The sequence below is a fragment of the Euwallacea fornicatus genome, chromosome 4, assembly GCF_040115645.1.
Source record: "Euwallacea fornicatus isolate EFF26 chromosome 4, ASM4011564v1, whole genome shotgun sequence".
In the NCBI taxonomy this organism is placed as follows: Eukaryota; Metazoa; Arthropoda; class Insecta; order Coleoptera; family Curculionidae; genus Euwallacea; species Euwallacea fornicatus.
In genome coordinates this window covers 1860281-1872337 of record NC_089544.1, presented here as the reverse complement: position 1 = coordinate 1872337, position 12057 = coordinate 1860281, and the positions used below count along the sequence as shown (strand labels likewise).

Here is a 12057-nt window from a genome sequence, read left to right as displayed (position 1 = left end):
AGCTGATACAAATCAATATAATCCCATATCCTCGTTTGTTAGATAGTCTCTTCGCATTTTTTCTCATTTTCGTATATCTGTTCCTATGATAGAACTTTATTTTCGTGTTTTGCCTTGTAAATAATGTATTTTTGGTAATAATACTAAACTAAATAACTTTAAGAGCAAAACGAGAACTACGCGATTACTTCTTAAATTTCTTTTTGATATATTAAACAAACATATCGATATCAATATAGGTGTGCATAATTATATCGATACAGTTGTACACAATTATGTCGATATCGATATAGTTGTGCATAATTATATCGATATAGTGGTACATAATTATATCGATATCGAAAACAATCTGCCAACCCGTCTATCAGTCGCCATTGAGGCTAGTCCCGTCAGCCCCTTCCCTAAGCGAAAAGCATTCTGCCCACTTAGGTGTCGTGTTTTGTTGTGGAGCTGCCAAATAAAACTTAAACAGGTAAAACTTAAATTTATCTTATTAATCTTAAGGTATTTTAACCATTCAGTGTGTTATTCTGATTGCAACTCGGCATTGTAATAGCGTATTATAAATATTTCCCATCTTCATCCGCCGCGTCATCCATTAGCTAAGACCTTCGCCCGCCCATGTATTCATAAATACGGTTGGAGATAAACCTTAATTCAAACGTTAATAATTATAATTTGGGCATTTCCATTTCTTAGATATAGCATGGCAGACGCGGAAGATCTTCTGGATTATGAAGACGATGAACAAACTGAGCAGACCACAAACGAGGTGGGAACCGACGCCAAAAAGGCGGTAAAGGGTACATATGTATCCATACACAGTTCCGGCTTCAGAGATTTTCTTTTGAAACCGGAGATATTACGAGCCATTGTTGATTGTGGTTTTGAGCATCCATCTGAAGGTACCTAATATAGTAAACATAATACTAAATAATACATAATTTGGGTAGCAAGTACAAGCATATGAATGCCACGAAAGTGTTGACGGCATTTATAGCTACATAGGAACATACATTTTGAAGGAGAAATAGTATTTTATTTTTTTTACATAATTTTCACAAATTGTGTAAATCTTCTTGTAATACAATAATGAAACCTTTGTTACAGTCCAGCATGAATGCATCCCACAAGCAGTACTTGGTATGGACATTCTCTGCCAAGCCAAATCTGGTATGGGGAAAACTGCTGTGTTTGTGCTTGCCACTCTCCAACAACTGGAACCAACAGAAAATGTTGTTTATGTGCTGGTGATGTGTCACACCAGAGAATTGGCTTTCCAAATCAGTAAAGAGTACGAGCGGTTCAGCAAGTACATGTCGAATGTCAAAGTAGGCGTTTTCTTTGGTGGCCTGCCAATGCAAAAGGACGAAGAGGTGCTGAAGAATAACTGCCCCCATATTGTTGTTGGAACTCCTGGACGTATTTTGGCTCTTGTAAAAGCCAAAAAATTGAATTTGAAGCATTTGAAACATTTTGTACTGGATGAGTGTGACAAAATGTTAGAGCTATTAGGTAAGTTTATCATAATCATAGTTTTATTCTAATTACCAGTATTTTTTAAGTTTAACATGATGAGAAGATCGTAGGGACATCTGAATCCTGATTATTTACGTAGATGGGAATCTCTCTGATGTATACATTTTAACTTTAGTTTATTATTTCAAGTTGTATTCCTTTAACAAAAATTTGAACATTTGTTTGCAGACATGCGACGCGACGTCCAGGAAATCTACAGAAATACGCCGCACGGCAAGCAAGTTATGATGTTCAGTGCCACTTTGAGTAAAGAAATTCGTCCAGTCTGCAAGAAGTTCATGCAAGATGTAATTGAAAGTTCTTATTCTACGCGTTATTCACCGCTTCAGAGCGCTGAGTGTGTTGGCTGATGGGTTCCTCTTCATTGAAATTCAAATCTTCTGAGATTAGCCAAGAGGGGGGGGTGGGTTAGTGTACTGTAGCCCAACGAGTAGGTCTGTTCATTTGGATGCTTTGATATGATGTTGTGGGCGGCATTAGGGTATTTTTGGCTGAGCTACAGTACAACAAAATCTGTCTATGGGGTTCTAATTATATTTACGACATTTAGTGTACTGTAGCCCAACGAGTAGGGCCTGTAGAAGAACAATGAATCAACATACAAAGTTTCAAACGTTCCGAGTTTTAGACCGTGCTACAGTACATCCAAATTAAAACCGGTATTTTGAACATAAAATGAGCATCCTTTGCGTGCGAATATAATTTTCGCAATTAGCGTACTGTAGCCCAACGAGTAGGAGTGATATGACGAAGACCGGAAAGAAGCTTTTTGGAGATCGCCATATAAAGAGTTTTATTTTCGACCGCGCTACAGTACCTCAAAATTAAAGTGCTGATCTAAATGGTATAAGAATCCCAAAGACCCAAATGAGGTGGAAGCAAAATGGATGATGTTGAGGCCCTCTTCCATACCGTATGTAGAATGGAGCCTAACACGCGTTGCGACTGCAGTACTTCACTTAGCAATGGAGTAGAAAAGATTTCGTTCTTTTTTTGGTATCCGTTTTCTGGTGACCTTTATTTTTTCCCTGTTTTGTTATGTGGGAATTAAGGATTTGGTTTTCTGGAAGCCCATGCATTAAAATGCTCTGGATGTAACAAGCAGAGCGAAAATAAGAACGTTAATTGCCGGTAACTAGAGACCAATCTCTTAAGACTCAATTATTGTTACGTATTGTGAGATTTGTTATACCTTAAAAATCTGACTCTGATCTTATTAGTTGTGTTACGTTAATGTTTAAGATAATTTTTGAAGACAGGTGGGGGAAGGTAAATATCAATAGTTCATTATGTTAAATGCTCTTTTGGATAAAGCTGAAAATTGTTTTGTTGGGCATTTTATTTAGTTAGCTATTGATTTGTATCATTCTTACGCAATTCAGGTCAGGTTAATCAATTCTTAATCTAATGTAAATTGAAGTACGTCATTATGTGTCCGATAGTCAGATTTAAGGAATATTGCAGAAGCTATGCCGGAGTTGTTCCACTTGAGGAAACTATTGCATTTCCTAAGTTTTTTTTATTAAAAAACGCAAAAGCGTTTTTGTAAAACTAGAATCGTTGTGATTTAATTTGAAATTATAATATGCATTGGAGTATGTGGCAAATCTTGGCTATTCTGGATATTTAAAAGGTGAAACAAGTCTTATCCCAGGGAACTTGAAAATGGGAACAAGTCATTATTTTAGTTGATACCTAATTGCTTTATTCAGCTTATTCACATCATAATAATTCATCAGACCTCCTGATGAACCTTCCAAATAACCATTTAAAAGGCAACAAAAATAATTACTTGTTAAAGTTTTGCTAGTCATAGTTTATACCTGTAGCCTGTAGATTTATCAACGATTTCTAACAATTTTTAGCCAATGGAAGTGTATGTTGACGACGAAGCTAAGTTGACGTTGCATGGTCTGCAGCAACATTACGTGAAACTAAAGGAAAACGAAAAAAATAAAAAATTGTTTGAACTTTTGGACGTACTGGAGTTCAACCAGGTGGGTTAAGTGTCTTTTTGCCAGTTAAAATTTTTTGTCGTGATAAAATCATGATGAAAAAGGTGCTTTATGATTTCGACATGATATCACTCTCTTTGAACTCTCTCACTGATCCAAATTCAATAAAGTGCATAAAAAGTTTAAACACAGTTCTTGGCACTAATCCGAACTAATGTTGTCATAGGTCGTTATTTTCGTCAAGTCGATCCAAAGATGTGTAGCACTGGCGCAATTATTGACGGAGCAAAACTTCCCCGCTATTGGAATACACAGAGGAATGGATCAAAAAGAGAGATTGTCTAGATATGAGCAGTTCAAAGATTTCCAGAAGGTAAGTTCAACCTTAGCTGCAGCTCTGTAATTGTTCTTGATTGTGGATTCATTTTTGTAAATCTTGTAAATCAAGCATAGTGAACATCCATAGGTTAATCAATTGGTTTTTGGGCCACTTCGCCGATTTAGCTAATTTTGCCATTTTAACTATTTAGGAGACATGATGAAAAGAACGTAGGGACATATGATATTAATATGTGATTATTTACGTTGGGAATCTCTCTGAATATTATTATTATTTTAAATTTAAATTACCCTCGTTTGGAAAATTTGACTGATAGCTTAATCGCACAATTTCAGCGAATTTTGGTAGCCACCAATCTATTTGGACGTGGCATGGACATCGAACGTGTTAACATAGTGTTCAACTACGATATGCCTGACGATTCAGATACATATCTGCATAGAGTAGCTAGAGCCGGTCGTTTTGGTACCAAAGGATTGGCCATTACGTTTGTGTCTGAAGAAGGCGACGCAAAAATTCTTAACGAAGTCCAGGACAGGTTTGACGTAAATATTACAGAACTGCCGGATGAAATCGATCTTAGTTCATATAGTGAGTGCAAAATTAGTTTGGCCATATTCCATTTTAAATATATACATATATTTTTTGTTTCAGTTGAAGGACGGTGAACTGCAACAAAGCAATTTAGATTTAAGGTCGAGTATTAAGTTTTTGTACCTCTGATTCACATGTTTCGTTTTGTGTGTTCTTAATATTCCAGATTTATTGCTGTGTCAGTAGATAAGTTTATATTATAGAAGTTGTCTTGGAATAAACTTGGGTTTTTATAAACTGATCCTCTATGTTCTTACAATGATTAACCTCTGTTTACGTCCTTTTTTTTAGTTTTTATGACAATTCTCTTAACCAGGGCTTTAAAAGGTTTTTCATTAAAAAAAAATTCTGGAACTCTTACTACTACACATAATATATTAATCATTTACAATTATTATCATTCTCAAGCAATTAGTGATGCTCATCTTTGTAAAACCTTAGCCCACAATATCCACATGAATGATTTCCTGGTCTATCCTGCAAATCAAGATATCCATAAGCAGACCGCAAACTACCTGTATTCAATTTCACGAAGTTTCTTAATAAAGCTCTTACCAAATTGATATAAACCTTTGGGTGTCCCTCGGGCCCACTACCACCATCACACCAAACTACACGGTTCTTACAGGCTTTTGGGGGAGCTTCAGCGACAAGATTTATCGAGAAATTGGGATTAACATGTTTGGGCTTTCCCACAAACCTGGACAGCCTATAATCATTGGAATCCCATTTCTAAAATAGAATATTCCTTTATCATGTCCTGTAATAATAGTTGTTGATTCTTGCCTGTCCTGTGTGGGTTTCTTTTTCTTGGGGCACCCAGTCAGAGGCTAAACGAACGTTTGGTATGGCTACTTTAGTTGGGTTAAGTACCCCATTTTTGCAAAATTTCGATAAAGCTATTCGGGACATTTTCTATGTTTATGTTTATGATGTAACCAAACCTTATGTGATTTGACGCAGAGATAGATTGACGCAGAGATCATGAAATGGAACTAGAGTAAATTAAATTTTCATTTTTAAATTCATTCGGCAACGCTGTTCGTATTTGATTAGCCATTGGGTGTGAAAAGACGTTGTTTAGTGCTTTTACTAGCCGCAATTAAAAAGTTTCAACAAAGCCAGAAATTTCAATTCTAAATTCTCACTTCTAATTTGCTATATTTTCTGTCAAGCCAAAAAAAGTCAAGTAATATAAACAAAATCAGTCCCAATACAAAATAGGGTGAAGAAATTTGATGTTAATAATACCCCGATACTATCATCAATCAAATGTGTACAACGTTGCTACAGTACTTTCATCATGGCTAAAATCAACATCATAAGCTCGATCCAACTCATGTTTCGGGTTCAACTTAACCCTACTTTTTTCATCATTTTACTTAACGTACCAGGTTGATTTAGTTAGTACTTTTTCCCATATTAAAACTAGTAATTTCCAATTAGCTAATTTATCTTCTAATGAACATTTAGTGGAAAGTTAATAACATTACCACGAGCTAACAGCAGAATCAAATTGGGGCTCTGTATGGCTCAGTTTTTCTTTTCTGCCTACTGCTACCAACGGCACTAATATGCAGGTTTCTGATTCAAATGATATAAAGATATATAATTTAAGCGCTGGAAGGTCTTTACCAGAGGTAGGTATATCCTATTTGATAACGTATAGATCAAGAACTTGCTACCAAAGTTTTTTTACATTTTTTATATCCATTATCAATATATTCTTTAATCATTTTTGTCTTACTTTAGTGGTTATCAGCGAGAAAACGACGGGCCCTTTTAAAGAAAAATGTGGACATTAAAAGGCGAATTGAACTCATCCAAGACTTTGATATGCCTGGTGTCAGCACAACTGTAAAGGTATCCAAAGATGGCAATTATATTCTGGCCACTGGCATTTACAAGCCCAGAATCAAGTGCTTTGATGTCAACAACTTGTCCTTAAAATTTGAAAGATGTTTTGACTCAGAAGCTATAACATTTGAAGTACTTAGTGACGATTATAGCAAAGTAAGAGTAACTTTTTGGTGATTGGTTAGTTTAAGACCACTAAATCAACATTTGGTTTTCAGTTAGTATTTCTACAATGCGACAGATACATAGAATTTCATGCTGCTTATGGCAGGTACTACAGACTGCGAATCCCTAAATTTGGGCGAGATATGAAATATCATACCCCTAGCTGTGATTTAATTGTAGTAGGAGCATCTCCAGATATATATAGATTAAATCTAGAAAGAGGACAATTTATGACGCCCTATGAGAGTGCAGCCTCAGAAATTAATAAATGTGCCATAAATCCTGTTCATAACTTGTTGGTATGTGGCACTCAGGAAGGACGAGTGGAAGCTTGGGATCCAAGAATTAAGGAACGAGTTGGTACTCTTGATTGTGCTTTAGCTTGTTTGAATGAAATAAAAGAGTAAGTTTTGTGCTTAATGTGTGGTATCTTCCAGATCAAGATTTTTTTTATATTTAGATTGTCAGATTTTCCATCAATAACTGCATTAAAACTTAAAGACTCTGTTCATATGGGAGTGGGCACAGCTTCTGGACAAGTCCTCTTGTATGATATAAGATCAAACAAGCCTTTTGCAGTGAAAGATCACGTTTCTGGACTGGCCATTAAAGATGTAGAATTCCATTATCAACAAGACCTTGTTTATTCACTAGATAGTTTAGGATTGGAAATTTGGAACCAAAACTCTGTAAGTTTACTAATATTTTTGTTTAATACTGTGCCAGTTGATTGTAAATTTGATATTTTATTTAGAGAAAAGTCTACACTGCAATAGAATCTTCCGCACCATTCAATAACCTTTGCGTCGTCCCGAAAACTGGCCTCTTTTTCCTCGCCAATGAAAATACAAAAATCCAAACTTACTTCATCCCCAGCATGGGTCCCGCCCCAAAATGGGCCAGTTTCCTCGACTCTCTAACAGAAGAGCTAGAGGAATCCATCACTGAGACAGTTTATGATGACTACAAATTCGTTACTAAACAGGAATTGGAATCTTTGGGCTTGGAACACCTCATTGGCACCAAATTGATTCGAGCGTACATGCACGGGTATTTCTTGGACGTGCGATTGTACAAAAAAGCAAAGTCACTGGCAAATCCATTTGAGTTTGAAGAATATCGAAAAAAGAAAATCCAAGAAACTATTAATAAAGAGAGAGAGTCTAGAGTGCAACTTAACAAGCTTCCTAGCGTCAATAAGGATTTGGCACTTAAACTTATGGAGGCTGAAAGTCAGCCCAAGAAGAATAAAGACCAGGCAGCCAATCTTTTGCATGATACTAGATTTCAAGCTCTATTTGAAAACCCTGATTTTGAAGTGGATAAGAATACTGATGAATACAGATTGCTTAATCCAGTTTTATCTCGTTTAGACAAAAATAAACAAAAGGAACTTAAGCAAAAATATATATCTCCAGAATTTGAACCAATACATGAAGAGCTGGAGGGCAAAAATAGTTCTGAGGAGTCTTCAGAAGAGTCTGGTATTGATGAGGATGAAGAGAGCTCTGATGATGAACATACTTGGACCAAGGAGGTTAAAAAGCAGCATAGAATAATTCAGAGGGAACACAAGGAGAAGGAGAGAGCTGAAGCGCTTGAAAGAGAGGAAGCAGAGGAGCCCCAACAGCCGAAGATGTACGAGCTGAAAGCAGGGGAAGAATTTAGGGGTATTAATGGTTTAAAAAAGAAGCTCAACAAGTAGGGGAATCAACAACATTAATATTCCTAAAACTAATTTTTACGTTTTGTAGGGCATCGTTGGGGAAAAGAGTACAACATGAAGACACATCCGTGAAATATTTATCCGTAGGAAATAGGGAAATGAGCTTTTCTATGCGCAAGGTGCGAGATAACAAAATCGAAGAGCGCAACAAGAAACACAGAGAAGAGAGAAAGAAACTTCTTAGGCCGGTTCTTGGAATTAAATCCAAGTTTAACAGTCGGTTTAATAAAAGATAAATTTCGTGATGTGTAACAAAATAGCTTTTTTAATTTAATAAAATTAAATGTAAATGAAATAAAGACAATTTTGATAAACCAATACTCATGAGTTTTAATAAATTTTAAATACCCCTTTTGACGTAGTTGGCGAAGTATTATGGGAAGGGACATCTCTGGGTTTGTATATTAAATTAATTACGTGAATTCGGGGAGGAGTCAGAGAGTTAATCGTGGTTGCGTCATGTGAACAGTGACGTCATCGATACCGAGACGAGAGTGCGATGGAATTGATAAAACGTGCGGCAGATGGCAGCTGATTGACGCTATAACAGCGACATTTGCCGGCATTTGTTTTATTTAACAATATAATTTTTTTTTAATTTAAAATGAAATTTAACGCTTTATGTACAAAAGTTCTTGATACAAAAATGAAAATTCGATTCGTACTTCTAATTCTTAAGATTTTTTTATTTAATTCACACTATTGCCTTGAAATGGATCCTCTGGGTTACATCGCTTATTGCCCATGTATGGGTAAGTATTAAAAAAAAAATTATTAAATTAAGATTTTAATTATCTTCTGTAAATAACCTAGGCAGGTTCGGCAACCAAGCTGACCATTTCCTGGGAGCACTGGCTTTTGCCAAAGGACTAAATCGAACTTTGGTGTTACCACCTTGGGTTGAATATAGATATGGCGAATATAAGTCGGTTCAAGTACCCTTTGACACATATTTTAAAGTTGAATCTCTGCAAAATTATCACAAAGTTCTCACTATGGAACAGTTTATGGAAAAAATTGCACCCTATGAATGGCCACCTGATCGAAGAGTATCATTTTGTTACATGTCAAGAGGTACATATGAGAATCGTATGTCTCTCTAATCAAATCGAAATTGCACCAAGATATATGTAGAATGATGTATTATCTAATATAAAATAATAAGCCTCTGTAAGTTAATTCCTTTAATTCTAGGAAATACAAATTCTTGTAATGCTAAAGAAGGCAACCCATTTGGCCCATTTTGGGATACTTTTAATATAGATTTTGTTGCATCTGAGTTTTATGGTCCTTTAAACTATGATATCAATAATAAAGCTGTTGCTGACCAGTGGCAGAAAAAATATCCACCTTCAAAGTGGCCAACTATAGCTTTTACTGGTAAGATTAAAATGGTCATTTATATTACATTTTTGGTAAACTTTTTTTAGTTGTAATTATGAAGTGTCTATATTTAAAATAAATAAAAATATGAAAAATATCTTTAATGTGACTGTTAACTATTAGCCACTTGTTGTAGTTACATTTGTTGATTAGTTTAATTTCAACTTAATAATACATATGTAGTTTATTTTCAGGTAGTCCCGCTAGTTTTCCAGTCACAGATGAAAATCGCCGTCTACACAAATATCTACAATGGTCAGATAAGATAAAAAACCAAGCCCATACTTTTATCAAAACAAAAATTCCAAAAGGAGCCTTCATAGGTATCCATCTGCGAAATGGCATAGATTGGGTTAGGGCCTGCGAACACATACCTGAAAGCCCTAATCTATTCTCCGCGGCTCAATGTTTGGGCTACAGAAATGAATTAGGGGTGGCTACCAACGAAATGTGCTTACCATCCAAAGAGCTTATAATAAGGCAGCTGAAGCGAACCATAAAAAATATAAACAACTCCGATGGCAATGCAAGCAATCATAAAACTGTAGTAGCAGTGTTTGTTTCATCTGATAGTAACCACATGTTAGAAGATTTGAGGGCAGCTTTGAAGCGGATGAATATATCTGTGATAAAATTTGACACTCCAAATCCACATTTGGATTTGGCTATTTTAGGAGAAGCGAATCATTTTATAGGTAATTGTATATCCTCCTTTACTGCCTTTGTTAAGAGGGAGCGGGATGTGAAAGGGTTTCCGTCATCCTTTTGGGGTTTCCCCGCTGAAAAGGGAGGCAGCAAGAAAGGGGTAATTCGTGATGAGTTGTAGAATTTTATTAGATTATAAGAAACTAGGTAAAATAAACATATCCTCAGGTAAGTATAGCAGATTACGTAAGATTATTAGTTACTATGAAGTCACATTTAAATTCCTATAATTCGCACTTACAGTAGTTGGACTATTGAGACCCTTTATCATCACTCAATGCGAAAACTGTGCTTTTCCTATTGTAATTTTATTGATATTAATTTGGTGTAGGAGTAAAGACTGAAAAAAACATTGTTATTAAGGTTGTAGATGAATACTGGGCGAAATTGTTCTATTCGATTTAAATATCATTCAATGCCCTAAAAAACTTAAGGTCGTATTAGAGTAACCAATTGATCATATCATTTTTTGTTTAATATATTGTACATTATTCGGACGCAAGCACCAAGTGTCCAATTTTAATGCTCCATTTCCTTATTTAAAAAATTAACTACTGTAAAAGCAATATGAATTACTAAGCTATCTATGTTGTGGACTGTACTTGAAGGCGGTAGTACGCACGCGTTCCCCAATATATCCAGAAATCGATGAAGAACCAGGGGTGTAAAAGCAACAGCTTTTAGGTCCAATTCACCATATGTGAACCACTTTGGCCTATTAAGTAGTTTAGTAACTTCCGGGAACTAGATGTCACAGGCATATTTCTTTGACTATAAATTGGGAAATCAATACGAATTACTAAGTTGTTTATGTTGTGTATTGGACTTAAAGATGGAAATTCAATGCGTTCACCAAAACGTTCAGATATTAGTATATAACCGGTGGTATCAAAGCAAGAGATATCATGAGAAATCCATCAAATGTGTTTCACTGGGACCTATTTGATAATTTAGTAGTATCTCAGCCACTTGATGTCACAGACATGTTATGCGAAGCTTTAAAAGAAGAGTGTTCAGTGTCGTAGAAATTCCTGACTACTCTGACTAGATGTGTTTGGACAACGATATTATCAGATAATAATTTAAAAGCCGTTGGGAAAAATTCACGTGTAAACACTCTAGCGAGCTATCCATACACTTTTCTGTGTACTATTACGTTTGTGGCGGATGCGCCGGGTGACACGGTAGTTCTTGGCTAAAAAAATTACTCCCGTGTTTACTGTGATTAACACTGCTGAGAATGCTCAAATTGTTGCTGATCCGATGTATTTTTTAACGCCGCTGCATGTTTTATGAGTTTTATTTAGAGATTAAAACGAAAGCTTTCCCTACCTAGATCCTTGTTTATAGAGCCCATGTGGCACACGTCCTTTGCAACGCTATATAAGCGAAATGTTTTTTTTATCATGTTATTTCATATCTGCACTGCTGGTCATTTGTATTTTAGCTCGGGATCGAAAATTACACACCAAAAAACTAATGAAAAGTCTAACGGTATTTGGTGTGATGACAGTTAAGTAATTTTTTAGTTAAAAATGCTGACGTAAAGCGTGACGTCCAACAAGATAGTTCAAGGTCCGTGCGTCATAACTGAACTCGGGTTAGTTCATATCGGAGACCAAATCGATAAGTTGTAATCTACAGTAGCACTTATGTCTATTTAAATCGTCGGAATTTATTAGTCATACCCAAAATCGTCGTTTATTAATCGTTTATCAGACAAAGAGCATGCAGAAGGCATCTGCGTACGCAGCATTTTTGTATAGGACTTCCGTTTCAATAAGCGTTAGTAT

The 12057-nt window shown here is 35.7% G+C and overlaps 4 protein-coding genes across 5 annotated transcripts; 3 read left to right on the top strand and 1 right to left on the bottom strand.

The window, feature by feature from the left end:
- The first annotated feature begins 321 nt into the window (after positions 1-321).
- Hel25E (ATP-dependent RNA helicase 25E) lies at positions 322-4665 on the top strand. Its single transcript, XM_066303086.1, has 8 exons — positions 322-472; positions 700-905; positions 1111-1515; positions 1708-1826; positions 3405-3536; positions 3721-3867; positions 4170-4425; positions 4489-4665. Exons 2-8 carry the CDS (start codon positions 707-709, stop codon positions 4500-4502), a joined length of 1272 nt encoding a protein of 423 aa, XP_066159183.1. The 5' UTR covers positions 322-472; positions 700-706; the 3' UTR covers positions 4503-4665.
- Positions 4666-4783: 118 nt separating this feature from the next.
- Positions 4784-5403, bottom strand: ND-13A (NADH dehydrogenase (ubiquinone) 13 kDa A subunit). Its single transcript, XM_066303122.1, has 3 exons — positions 5215-5403; positions 4984-5160; positions 4784-4905 (listed from the first exon to the last, which is right to left on the bottom strand). Exons 1-3 carry the CDS (start codon positions 5338-5340, stop codon positions 4840-4842), a joined length of 369 nt encoding a protein of 122 aa, XP_066159219.1. The 5' UTR covers positions 5341-5403; the 3' UTR covers positions 4784-4839.
- Positions 5404-5789: 386 nt separating this feature from the next.
- l(2)34Fd (lethal (2) 34Fd) lies at positions 5790-8496 on the top strand. The gene is made up of 6 exons (XM_066303071.1): positions 5790-6068; positions 6181-6441; positions 6504-6853; positions 6911-7139; positions 7205-8151; positions 8205-8496. The coding sequence occupies exons 1-6, from the start codon at positions 6003-6005 to the stop codon at positions 8410-8412; spliced, it is 2061 nt and encodes a 686-aa protein (XP_066159168.1). The 5' UTR covers positions 5790-6002; the 3' UTR covers positions 8413-8496.
- A 219-nt stretch (positions 8497-8715) lies between these two features.
- Positions 8716-10766, top strand: O-fut1 (O-fucosyltransferase 1). Of its 2 annotated transcripts, none has more exons than XM_066303089.1 (4): positions 8716-8928; positions 8990-9250; positions 9371-9556; positions 9754-10766. In XM_066303089.1, the coding sequence occupies exons 1-4, from the start codon at positions 8781-8783 to the stop codon at positions 10383-10385; spliced, it is 1227 nt and encodes a 408-aa protein (XP_066159186.1). In that variant the 5' UTR covers positions 8716-8780; the 3' UTR covers positions 10386-10766. The 2 variants fall into 2 exon arrangements, with proteins under 2 accessions (XP_066159186.1, XP_066159185.1); XM_066303088.1 differs by having other exon boundaries at positions 8717-8932; positions 8994-9250.
- Positions 10767-12057: the final 1291 nt, after the last annotated feature.